General features: G+C 38.8%; 1 protein-coding gene across 3 annotated transcripts in view; it reads right to left on the reverse strand.

Moving 5' to 3' along the window:
- LOC150088410 (1-phosphatidylinositol 4,5-bisphosphate phosphodiesterase classes I and II-like) overlaps positions 1–14,011 on the reverse strand; it is a 1,046,313-nt gene that overhangs the window by 259,349 nt on the left and 772,953 nt on the right. For all 3 annotated transcript variants that reach the window (XM_090369498.1, XM_090369497.1, XM_090369499.1), the window contains exon 24: positions 7,440–7,683. In XM_090369498.1, coding sequence (XP_090225624.1) covers positions 7,440–7,683 — 244 coding nt within the window. The remainder of the gene's footprint in view (positions 1–7,439; positions 7,684–14,011) is intronic.

Here is a 14,011-nt window from a genome sequence, read left to right on the forward strand (position 1 = left end):
TCACAAAGGGGATCGAAGGGTGATACGAGTAATTACAGACCAGTTAGTTTAACTTCTGTTTCGGGTAAAATAATGGAGTCACTGGTTAAACATGCATTGCAGGATCATCTAGACAAGACTGCAGCAATAATTCAGACACAGCATGGGTTTGTTAAGGGAAAGTCTTGTCTGACAAATTTGATAGGATATTATGATGTGGTGACAAAGGAACTGGATGCAAAAATTAATTTTGATATCATATATTTGGATTTCAGGAAAGTTTTTGACACTGTTGGGCATGGAAGACTATTAAACAAATTGGAACAGAATGGTATTAAGGGTAAGTTGCTACAATGGATAAAAGGATGGTTGCTTGGGAGAAGACAGAGGGTGGTAATTAATGGGTGCTGCTCTTCGTGGACTAATGTTATTAGTGGAGTCCCACAGGGTTCGGTTTTGGGTCCACTGTTGTTTTGTATATTTATCAATGATATTGATGAAGGTGTATCAGGCTTAGTGTCGAAGTTTTCAGATGATACAAAGGTTGGCAGGGTTGTTAATGACAATAATGGCAGTGTGCTACTGCAACAGGATCTAGAAAATTTGGGCAGATGGGCTGAGAAGTGGCAACTGAAATTGAACCTTGACAAATGCAAAGTACTGCATATGGGTAGAAGTAATCCCAGAGAAACATACCAATTGTGTGGTACTACACTTAACGTGGTGGTAGAAAATGAAAAAGACCTGGGAGTAATTGTGCAGTCAGATATGAAGTTTTCTGAACAATGCAGACAGGCTGCCAGGGCAGGTCATGGGGTTTTGTCAATGATATATAGGAATTTTGCTAGCAGGGAAAAGGAGGTGATTGTTCCTCTGTATAAGGCAATGTTCAGGCCGCGCCTTAAGTACTTCCTAAAATGAGGCCTCCAGACCTGTGTACAGGTCTGGAGGCCTCATTTTAGGAAGGATGTAGATTTACTTGAGCGTGTACAGAGAAGGACAACAAGATTGGTGAGGGGAATGAAGGGATCCTCTTACCAAGAGAGGCTTAAATTCTGCAAATTGCAGTGGCTGGAGACTAGGCACCTGCACGGTGATCTGAATGAGGTGTATAAGGCCTTGAATGGGTTGAGCACGCTGAATTCTGATGGGATCCTTCCACTTGTTCAGATTACGAACCTAAGCGGGCATAAATTCAAATTAAGAAAAGACAGATGTAGAATAGATGTGCGGAAATTTGCCTTTAGCCAGCGGGTGGTTAATTGCTGGAACAAACTTCCATCTGTCGTTGTGGAAGTTGATAGGTTAAATAAATTTAAGGAGGAACTGGACAGGCATTTAGAGGGAATGGTGTGATTTTTTTTTTTTTTTTTTTTTGGCTGATGCTGCATAAGCTCATACACTTGCTTTCTTGCATCACTATGGATGAGCTATCTTGCATCATCATCACCTACTATTACTATTAGTATAAGGGTTTTCCTCCACCTTCTAGGTAAGTGAAGGGAGGATAGAAGGGGAGCAGATAGAAAGATCAACGGCAGAAAATGTACGGGTAGGCATGTGGAAGATACCATTAGTTCCCCCATTTAGAAGGGAAAGGTCACTGTCAGTGAGTATATGCTCTATGACACATTCCTTTTCATTAATATCAGCACTACCCTATAGGGTGGTATGTCCATTTAAATATCTCCTGCAAGCAAATGCAGACTGGCTCATACTTATTGAGGAGAGCCTTGATGTCATCAGTATTTCACCGGCATCCATGAAAAATTCCACCTTAGGAATTTAGCCATTATTTGGGCTTGATGGTTCCATCAGGTGGCTTCCAAGGTGCTGAGGGCTTACTTTTCTCAGTCTTGGATTTATCTCTTTTCGGGAAGTATGGATGCTGTGTCAATTTCCTTCTCTGTAAAGAATTCCAAGACTGTTCATCATGTACATCCTTCTCCTCGACATCCATTTTTTTGAGAACTAGGATGTATGTCAGGTTTCTTATTCTTTTCTCTGGGGATTTCTTTTCTTACTATTGGAGCATTAGGAGATACAGATATAGGAGTGGCAGCTGATTGATCCTTCTGTGCGGATTTTATTGAATTTAGCAGATAACGTGCGATGTGAGTGAATGACTCTTTTCGTGGTATGGTTATTTCGGTCTGAGTTCTGATGGAACATCTCTCTGCTACCTTCTGAGTGCAGGTTGGTTTATTTGCATTCATGGGTTTCACCGTTTTTCTTGCCTCCTGATATGGTATGCTCAGCTCTGCCTTAACTCTTTGTACTTCTTTTTCCTCTTTCCACCCCTGGCATGCTCATGAGTATGCAGGGTGTTCTCCTTGGCAGTTAATACAGGTGAGTTTTGTGGCTGAACATGATGTAATTTCATGGTCCTTTGCACCACATCGAGCACAGGTAAGGGCCACTAACCAGCAAACAATAAATGCACTCGGGAGTGGGACACCAGGGCTACCCAGATGCTATACCCACACCACCGCTGGGCCTGAATTCTGTCCCTCAGACCACGAGGGTAGGGATGTGGCATTGACACAGTTAACCCTCGCAGGCAAACCTGCTAGCCGATTGATCCTGGCCGAGCCATCCAGGACCACCCGTCTTGTCAAAGCAGGTGCCAGAGTTGTGTGTTGAAGCCGGGCCCCTCAATCACCAGGATCTCCCTTTTCAAATTTCTATGGGTCGCAGCGCATGGTAAACAGCAGATTCCATTGATGTTAGCCTGGAACCTAGGCTGTGGGCACTGGATCCCAGTGATGCTAATCTGGAGGACCAGCAGCATCACTGGCAGATCCCCTCACCATGTACAGGTGCCTACATCAAGGGGCTAAGTCTAAGTGCATATTATTAAAACTGTTGTTATCTACATCTAACACTTTAATGACTACATCATAGTAATTTATCATATTGGCTGGGCATCACTTCTGCTTAAGAACTGTGCTGGGAAATATTCAAGAAATCATTCTTGATGAGATGATTCTGAATCACATCCTTAACCACAGACTACATGATCATCCTTACCAGAGAAGTCAAACTCACTTTCCCTTAGTTACTCAACTCCTTTTCACCACCACCCTTTTTATATGATATCTGGAATGATTTGAAATGCCTACTTGGTATTATAAAGGAAATTTGGGATATATTTTAAATGTAAAATTTGAAAAAGCGTTGTCCTGTATTTTGCTATTATTGCAAATTAAATTTCCCATTTGCAAGTTGATTATTGCAAGTTATTGTTACAAGTTAATTTTTCCATTTTAAATTTCACTGTCCCCCAAATTTATGAAAGAGCTGTCCCATGTTTGGCTAAGTTAAATTTCCCAGACTAAACAAAGTAATGCCTATCACACATTAAATGTAGGTATGGATCACCATGTGATCTATGATATGTAGGGCTCTTGTTCTGTCTTTCTTAGTATTATGCATTAGCTGAGATGAAAGGATCCAAAAAATCAGTTGAATTTCTAGTACTGTGTATTTAGCACTAGCATTAGCATTAGTAGAGGCATTTGATGCAAGAAAGCAAGCTCATGCAGCATCAGCCAAAAGAAAAAAAAAAAAAACAACTTCCACTTCACCCCTCTGTTTGTTCAAAATACCCGTCCAGCTGAGCCTTAAACTTATTTAGACTATCAACTTCCACGACAAGGGATGGAAGTCTGTTCCACCAACCAACCACTCGCTGGCTAAAGGCAAGTTTCCGCACGTCTATCCTACATCTGTCTTTCCTCAATTTGAATGTATGCCCTCTCAGGCGATTATTCTGAGCGAGAGGAAGAATCCCATCAGCATTGAGCATGCTCAAACCATTCAATGCTTTATACACCTCTATCAGATAACCTCGCTGGTGCCTAGTCTCCAGACACTGTAATTTGCAAAACTTAAGCCTTTCTTCGTAAGAGCACCCCTTTGTTCCATTCACTATTCTTGTTGCCCTTCTCTGTACTCGTTCCAGCAGCTCTACATCCTTCTTGCAATGAGGCCTCCAGACCTGTATACAGTACTCTAGGTGTGGCCTGACCATCGCCTTATACAATGGAATAATCACCTCCTTATCCCTGCTGGAAAAATTCCTATATATCATTGACAATACACCATGAGCTACTCTTGCAGCCCATCTGCACTGCTCAGAGAACTTCATATCTGCCTGCACAACCACCCCCAGGTCCCTTTCATTCTCTACCACTGTCAGTGTAGTACCACAGAGTTGATACGTTGCTCTGGGGTTGCTGTTTCCCATGTGTAGTACTTTACATTTGTCAATGTTAAACTTCATTTGCCACCTCTCAGCCCATCTGCTCAACCTTTCCAGATCCTGTTTCAGCAGCATAGTGTCAGTAGTGTCCTTGACAACCCTGCCTACCTTTGTATCGTCTGCAAACTTCGACATTAAGCTTGATATACCATCATCAATATCATTTATGAATACAGAAAACAATAATGGACCCAACACTGAGCCCTGAGGGACTCCACGACGAGCAGTGTCCATTGATTGCCACTCTCTGTCTTCTCCCACTCAGCCACCCCTTTATCCACAGCAGCAATTTGCCTCCAATGTCACACTGATCCAATTTGTGCAGCAGTCTTCCATGTGCAACAGTATCAAAAGCCTTTCTAGGATCCAAGTATATAATATCAAAGTTATTCCCTGCATCCAGTTCCTTTGTGACTGCATCATAGTATCCAATAAAATTGGTCAGGCAAGACTTCCCCTTAACAAAACCATGCTGTGTCCGAGCTATAACTGAAGTCTTGTTTAAATGATCCTGCAGTGCTTCTTTAACTAGTGCCTCCATTAATTTTCCTGGAACAGAAGTTAAACTCACATGTCTATAATTGCTTGTGTCAGCCTTTGATCCTCCTTTGTGAATTGGGGTCACATTTGCACATCTCCAGTCTGTGGGTACCTCCCCTGAGTCCAAACCCTTATGGCTAAGGGTTTGCTTACTTCCTCTGCTCCCTCCTTTAATATAACTGGATAGATCTCATCCACCCCCGGGTGCCTTTCTTGTGTTTATCTTCAACAATTTCTCCTCCACTTAACTCTCGTTATTACAAGATTCTCTAGCTTACTGCTAGAGTTGAATACACCGCTGGCTTTCCTCTCGCTAAATAACTCCTCATGTGAGAATGTCGATGCAAAATATTCATTTAGTTTGTTAGCTACCTGAGCAGGATCATCAACAGTTGACCCATCGATATCAAGTGGACCAATCTGATTCATCCCCTTCCTTCTAGAGTTTACATAAGTAAAGAACTCTTTGCTATTTTTCTTTGCATCCCTTGCCAAAGATTTCTCGTAATCTGCCTTCGCCTGCCTAACCTCCTTTGTAACTTGGTTACAGATCAACTTGTATCTATCATAGGCTTCTGTGTCATGTGTTAATTTGTATGTATGTATCCCATGCATGTTTCTTCTCTGCCATATGCCTTATCAGTTCATCTGACATCCATTTAGGCCTAAACCTTGAACAATATTTCTTAGTTGGTATGTAAAGCCTAGTAGCTTCCAAGATAAGTTCTTTGAATGCTTCCCATTTTGCATTTGCTGTTGGTAACATCATCAGTTGGTCCCACTGTATAGAATTTAAATACTGTCTCAGTCCATCGTAGTCGCCTTTACGAAAGCAATAATCCTTCCCTTTACCCCTAATGGTAGTTACCTCTTTGAGTAAATCCCACTTCAGCACACTGTGATCACTGCCACCTAGTGGTTCATTTATCTACAGATTCTTAATGCATGAAGAATCACTGCTGATAATCAAATGAAGAGTATTCCTCCCTCTAGTTGCCTCCCGAACATGCTGATGTAGAAAACAATCATCCAATAAATCCACAAAAGCCTTGCTAGTGTGTGAGTGACCAGCCCCGAAATTCCAGTCAATATCTGGGAAATTAAAATCTCCTATTATAAGACTCTCTGATTTACTGGCCTACTCTATTTCCCTGTACAGTTTTTTTTTTTTTTTTATTATACTCATCAGAGTCATTAGGCCTATAGCACACTCCTACTCTCAATTTTGATCTCCCAATGCTTATGTCACACCAAACTGACTCGACACTGCACTGTCCATCAATGTCGACTGGCTTCACTTCCTTGGATTTCATGTATTTCTTAACTAATAGCATAGCCCCTCCTCCTTTCCTATCCAGTCTATCCTTTCTGTAGACGTTGTACTCCCCAAATTCCAGTTCTGCATTCCTTATATCTCCGATATCCCAACAATATCGGCGCCTTCGTAGCCAGGTGGGAAGGAGCAGCAGTGCGTAGCACACGCTTCTTGATTAGACCGGGGTTCGAGCCCGTCACCACCAAATACGGAGGATGCGGAAAGGTCAGGGAATGACCACCGCATATTCCGGAGCAATATGGCCTTAGTTGCTAATGCTCCTAAAAACCAAATAACAACAACAACAACAACCCAACAATATCTGCCTTTGATGTTTTGAGCAATACCTCAAATTCATCAAATTTATTTACCAAACTCCTAGCATTGGTGTACACGCAAGTATACATGCACCTATTTCTATTCTTAGCACAACCCATGTGTTTACTTGTACCGCAATGACTCCCAGCAGTCTCTGAAATATCCTGAATCTTGTTTTTCTTGTTTTTTGAATCTTGTTTTTACATTTATTTGTAAATTTGATCAGCTGGTGGTAGGACACACATTTCCATATGAGGATTTTGTTTGTGTATATATGTATGTGTCTTTTAAGTAACACAGTCTGATTGTATTAAACATTTTGGAAGAATTATGCTTCACAAAAGAAAAAAATGGTTTTTATCATATTTATAGTACTAATCATTTATCTAAATTTCATTTTTTTTATCTTTTGCATAATAATTTATAATGAAGTTTTCAAAAAATTCATTTTATGTGGTATAACATTTTTGACATACATGACTCACAACCTCAAAAAACTTTTAACTACATCTAAACGTGAGACAGCTTCTGCAGCTGAAACACCAATTTCTACAACTTGTAATAATTTGTCTTCATTAGAATCATCCATAAGATATTTTTTCCAGGATTTTATATTTATCAAAATATCACAGGATGTTTTTTTTTTTTTTTTTTTTTTTTGGGATAGTATATTCATCAAAATATCATAGGACATTTTTAATTAATAAAAAATCAAAAATCAGTTTGATTAATATAATAAGTTCAAATATATCATAGGATATTTTTTCTAAAATATATTATAGGATTTTTTTCAGGATGCATTATCAGGATGATAATGGATCCTGAAAAAATATATATGATGATGATATATTTATGAAAATATCACAGGACAATTTTTTTTCCCCAAAATATATCACAGGACAATTTTTTTTTTCCAAAATATATTAGAGGATATATATTTTTTTCACTTCAGAGACATCTAATCTTGGAAAGACTAACTAATAAATAAAAAAATCTAAAAGAAAATATATTAAGAGTAGTTACTACTGGAAGAATCTTGTCTCGCAGGTGGTACTGGAATTGGAGATGTACTTCCTGATGAAAGTGATCGGGGAATATTTCCATTCATTGTATTTTGTCTTGCTGTACTGCTTCCAAGCTGTTGTGATTCATCTGATAATGTGCTTAGTCGAACTTTTTCTTCACTTTTGTTGCTTTCTGTCTTTTTAATACTGGATCCTGGTGCTGGTTTTACATTCTCATCTTCTTCTTCTTCTTCTTCCACATCCTGCAAGTATGAATACATTTTTGAGGTTATTTTAACTTTGAATAATACAACTTTAATGAATAAAGTAAAGCAGTAGTTTTCAACCTTTTTTTAATAACAGCACCCTTAAATAATTTTATTTTGTGCATCCCCACTCAATTTTCTGCCTGTTAAATCCAATTCTCTCTCTCTACACATATATATATATATATATATTTGGTATTGGTATTGGTATTTAAGGGCACAAGGGCAGCTAAGGCCAAAATGTGCCAGGTCCTATATTATTATCCTAAAGTAATATGATGTGTTCCATTTTTGCATCAGAGGAATTCATATATATGTATTTGCTTCAGAAAGGTATAGAGTGTAGCTAGGTGAGCACTATTGCCAATCATGTGGTTAAGGGATAGTGGTTCTTGCAGTTGTGATTGAGCGTGGAAAGTACTTCTGAAATGGGAATAGTGAGGACAATCTAAAAGTATATGCCTGACTGAAAGCGGTAGTGTACAATGTGTGCATCGTGGTGGGTCATCCCCCATGAGTAGAAACATATGGGTTAGGTGCGTATGTCCAATTCTTAGTCTTGCTAGTATAACTTCTTCCTGTCTATTTTGTCTGAAGCTGGAAATCCATAAGGCTGGTTCATCTTTGATTTGGAGCAACTTGTTATTACTTTGTGCCTTCCATATTTCTGTCCACTGAAACATACAGACTTTTTTAATATGCTTCAAATAATCTCTATATGGTACTTGGTAATTTGCTGGTGTTGTACTGCTTGGTTTTTTGGCTGCCTGATCTGCTCTCTCATTGGCTAAGATACCAGAATGCCCTGGGATCCAGCAGAATTTCACTGAATGATTCCTACTTCGTAGATGGTTTAAACAGCAAAAGATTTGTTTTTTGATTGGTTGTGATGTTGAAAATTGATTGCCCAAAGCAGACACTGCACTCAATGAATCAGTGTATATTATACTGCTAGCATTGTGGAGAGGGCTAATATTCTGTAAGGCTAGTTTGATTGCATATAACTCAGCAGTATAACTGCTGCATTCAACTGGTAGTGATATGGAGACTGTAAAGGACGGAAAGACAGCTGCTGCACCAACGGCAGAACCTGTTTTTGAGCCATCTGTATATATTTGGTAGCTTTGTATATTATTGAGGGCATGTTCTTTATGTAGTTGTTTGATATTTTCATCTGCCAGGGAGTTTTTTCCCCACTGCTGAAAGTGGGTATCACAGTGAGCGAGATTTACAGACCAGGGTGGGTCAGGAATATCGCTCTCTTGAAGTATGTTATCAAAATCAATATTCCAGGTGTGAATCAAATCTTTTAATCTAATACCAGTTGGTCTATTTTCAGTTGGTTTACTGTTATAGAAAGCTGTCCACTCAGGATTGGAAAGCAACGGTTGAACGGGATGGTCTGGAAGGCTTTGAATTTTAGCTGCATAATTTAGAAGCAACATTTTCCTTCGAAGGTGAAATGGAGGTTCGTGTGCCTCTACATACAGACTCTGAATAGGGGATGTTCTAAATGCGCCAAGGGCACTGTGTTGGATGGTAGTAAGTCTGATTAATGCACTTTTCCTAGTTGAATCATATACGATAGCACCGTAGTCTAAACGAGATCTGATAATAGCACAATAGAAATGTAACAGAGTGTATCTATCTGCTCCCCATGTCATAGCAGAAATGGACCTAAGTATATTAAGTTTCTTTAGACAAACAGTTTGGAGGTATGTGATATGTGGAATGAAGTTCAGTTTGTTGTCCAATATTAAGCCTAAGAAACGAAGATTACTGGTGAGAGGGATCAAATGGTTTTTTAATCTGAGTTCCGGTTCCGGGTGTAGTTTACGTTTTTTGCAAAGGTGAACTGCAATAGTTTTTTGATCTGATAATCGATATCCATTCTGCATTGTCCATGCCTCCAACTTATTTATGGAGAGTTGCAGCTGTCTTTCAATGGTATGAATATTTTGTGAACGGCAAGATATAGTTAGATCATCAGCATACATATATAGTTCTACAGTATTTGGGATGTTGTGTGTTATGGTGTTCAGTCTAAGTGAGAAGAGGGTAGAGCTCAGTACTGATCCCTGCAGGACACCCTCCTCCTGAGTGTAGGACCGAGAAAGTACAGATTGATAGCGGACCTGAAAGGTTCTGTGTTGAAGAAAATTTCTAATGAATTCTGGTAAGTGCCCTCGCAATCCTATGGAATAAAGTTCTCTCAATATGCCATACCTCCAGGTAGTGTCGAAAGCCTTTTCTATATCGAGACTTACCATTACAAGATGTTCATTTTTGACGTAAGCATTACGGATGTTAGTCTCGGCTTTCACCATTAGATCCAAAGTGGCTCTGTTTTGTCGGAAACCAAACTGATTGTTGTTCATCAGTGCTTTAGTTTCAAGAACCCAGGTAAGCCTTCTGTGTATCATTCTTTCTAGGATTTTACTTAGGCGCTGGTTAGAGAAATAGGTCGGTAATTTTCTGGAAGTGAGTGATCTTTTCCTGGTTTAGGAAAGGCTAAAATGATGGAATGATGCAAGGAAGATGGATATGTACCTTCAAGAAAAATCCGATTATAGAAAATTAATAGTAAATTCAATGCCGTACTGTTTATATGTTTCAGCATTGCATAATATATACCATCAGGTCCAGCTGCACTGTTGGGTGATCTATTTAATGCTGTTTGCAGTTCAAAGAGGTTAAATGGTTGATTATAGGCAATATATTGGGTAGTATGGAATTTTATTTTGTACCTTTCCGCCGAAGCTTTGATTTTCAGAAAGGAGTTGTCATATGCTGACGTGGCAGATGTTTGGTAGAAATTCTCTGCAAGGGCGCTAGCTTTTTCTTCTTCAGAAGACATTTCCTGTCCATTTTTGATTAAGATGGGAGAAGGAAGAGGTAGATATTTCCCATTTAATTGCCGAATCTTTTTCCAGATTAGACGACTGTTAGTATCCTTTGTGATAGTGGAGGCAAACTGTATCCATGATTCCTTTTTGGCTTTTTTTCTAATTTGTCTAGCTTTTGACTTCAGCCTTTTATATTGAATTAGGTTGTTGGTAGTTGGGAACTTCCGGAACAGGTTCCAAGCTTTATTTTTTTCCTTTTTGGCATTGGTACAAGCTTCATTCCACCAGTGTTTAAGGTTTTTGTGTTTACATGTGGAGGCTTGAGGTATTGCCTCAGAGGCAATGGTCAGTATTTGCCTGGTAATATGCTCTGTGACATCATCAATGGGTTGTAGTCTGATCAATTGGCTATCAAAAGAAAGACGGTTTGAAAACTTTTCCCAATCTGCTCTGGAGAATTTCCATTTTGAGCAGTTATCAGGGTATGATGTTTGAAGCGTTTGGATTCTGCATATGATTGGAAAGTGGTCACTATTATGTGGGTCGTTTAATACTGTCCATTCTATACTGGGATATAATATGGGGGAACAGAGAGTTAAATCAATTGCTGACATAGATCCAGAGGGAAGGTGAGTATAAGTATTTTCACCAGTGTTCAGTAATGTTAGATTCAGTTGGTCCAGTATCGTCTCGATCAAGTGTCCTCTATTGTCCATGTGGTCTGATCCCCACAATGGATGATGAGCATTGAAATCACCAAGGATACAAAAAGGTGGTGGTATTTGTCTTATAAGGTCTTCTAGTTCTTTAAACGTGCACATCTTGTTAGGTGGAAGGTACAGGGATACAAGAGTTAGAATTTTCCCAACTGATACACGTACAGCAATAGCTTCTAAGTGGGTTTGAAGCGGAATGTTTCTAGAAGGTATTTTACAGTCAACTAGAATGGCGACGCCTCCACGTGCAGATAGTGAGGAGTTTCTATCTTTTCTGTAAAATGTAAAATTTCTGATTGATGGAGTTACTTGTGGAGTTAGATTAGTCTCTTGTATACAAACGGCTATTGGACCATATCGGGAGATTAAATCATAGATGTCATCGGTATTGCTGCGTAAACCTCTACAATTCCATTGAACAATGTTCTGCATTATCGGGGTTTGAGGAGGGAAGGTGAGTCTGTCTGTTTCTTGTGAGTGGTTTGCTTTTGACGGTCATATTTCATTTTATCTTTTCTAGGAAAATTGGGACGTCTGGTATCTGTACTCTCTTCTACATCATCAGTTTGACCTGATGAAAATCCAGTCTCCATATCATCTTCTGCATGAAGATCAAGGACTGTTTCGTGCGTAGCTATATTTTCAGAGTCCATTCTATTTGAGTTTGTCTTTTGTAATTCAGTGGCTTGTTGCCTTCGGGATTTATTAGACATTTTATCACGATTTTATTTTAGGCGGAACTGTGATAGGGGTATTACTTACTTCATCAACTAGAACGGGTTTGGTGGTAGGTTCAGATGTTGATAGCACAGATCGTGCCCATTCTGCAATGGATGTATTGGGCGGAATTGATACCTCAGTTTGGGTTGAAACAGCTTGGAACTTTAGTGTAACGGAAGCGTACGTGGTTTTTGCGATAGTTGACTTTATTTGCTTTCTTGCTCCTTGATATGTGACCTTATTCTCGATCTTGTACTTTTGTATTCTTTTTTCAATTTTCCAGAGTTCGCATGATTTTGAGCATGCTGGATGGTCATTCTTGCAATTTGGACATTCCAGAGCCTTTGCAGTACACTCTGTTTGTGAATGGTTTTTGATCCGCAGTTAGGACAAGTAGTTTCGCCTCTGCATGTTGTCTGGGCGTGACCAAACTTTTGGCACTTGAAACATCTTAGAGGGTTTGGAATGTATGGGCGTATACGGCAGTTTAGGTAGCCTGCTTTAACTGAGGTCGGCAAATTCGGTGTACTAAAGGTCAGTATAATATTACGTGTGGGAACAAGTTGGTCATCCTTCTTTATTATAATTCTTCTTGCTTGAGTTACTTTCTGTTCCAGTAATTCCATGACTATCTCCTCTTCGGTTACGTTCAACAAATCCCACTCACTTATTACTCCTTTTGAGGAGTTCAAGGTGTTATGTGGTGAGACTTTGATTGGTATTCCGCTTATAGATGACATTTTTAGTAAAAATTCTGAATGCCTTGCTTGAGTGGTCTCAATTAAAAGATCTCCTGATTCGAACCTTTTCACCATTTTCGGTGTACCTGCTGCATTCTCGAGACATCTCTGGATGACAAAGCGAGAGAGTCTGCTTAGCGGCTGAGTCGATAAGGAATATATAATCAGAAAAGCTGGTGGTTCTGATTTGTTACTATCCTTTTTCATTCTTTTTGGAAGATTGGGATCGTCTTCCATTCTGCGGGTCTCAACATGTTGAGAGCCTGTTGGCTCTAGCGGTGGACATGTATCACAGTCCATTATTGCTCCTTTTAGCCCTGGGAGTGAGAGCTTTTCCTTCCAGATTTCCGGCCCCGCCACGTGGAGGCAGGAGCGGTGCCACCTAGTGGCCAAGCGGTTGGAGAGGTTAGTTTGTTAGTGCAAAAATTAATAAATATAATAGGAAAAGAAAGGTAATTTTCCTTTCTGGGTTCTTACTTAGGATCTGTTAAGTACAGAACCACTTGCAAAGAAATGAGGATGTGAAAAGCACTAGAAAGTAAATATAACCAAATCACTGAGAAAGAGCACTATATCTCACTTGGGAAAATCGCTTGGACACTATTGCTTGGCACTCGGGGCCATATATATAATATTTTAAAAAATATGTTATATGACAGTTATTATAATAATATAATTATAAACAAAATTACAATTCATAATACAATATACACTTATATAATAATTTTATTCTTTACATAGCGGTACTAAATAAAGATAAATTATAGATGACCACAAAATTAAAACGATACCATACAATGGATACCGTACACCTTTTTATAATGAAATAAACATATAAATTTTTTTAAAAAAGTAACTTAAACCCAAATTACGTGGCACCCCTGGAATGTTATTGTGGCACCCTAAGGTTGCGCGGCACCCCTGCTGAAAACCACTGAAGTAAAGGATCATTGTCTTATTTTGTATACCAGCATCTGTATATGTAATATTCAAATCATTTGTTTATTTTATAAAGCAAAACATTAAAATATTACAAATGCATCAGCTTAATTCCTTTTTAGAAACAATCGTGAAATGTTGGTTTATAAATGTTTAATCATATACTCAAAGAAATTTTGCTCCAAAAAAAAAATTATTATTATATTAATTAATATAGAAATAATAAATAAGTGGAGTGGTCAAAATGTTTTCTAAGAATGGATTAAAAAAAACAAAATTCTCTTTTTCTGTTTTTTAATGCATTCACCCCAAAGTTAAGATTTAAAAGCAAAGTTATTGCTTTTAAATCTTACAGCATTTAATC

This window comes from Mastigoproctus giganteus, chromosome 3, assembly GCF_048544385.1.
Source record: "Mastigoproctus giganteus isolate SK-2022 chromosome 3, ASM4854438v1, whole genome shotgun sequence".
NCBI classification, from domain to species: domain Eukaryota; kingdom Metazoa; phylum Arthropoda; class Arachnida; order Uropygi; family Thelyphonidae; genus Mastigoproctus; species Mastigoproctus giganteus.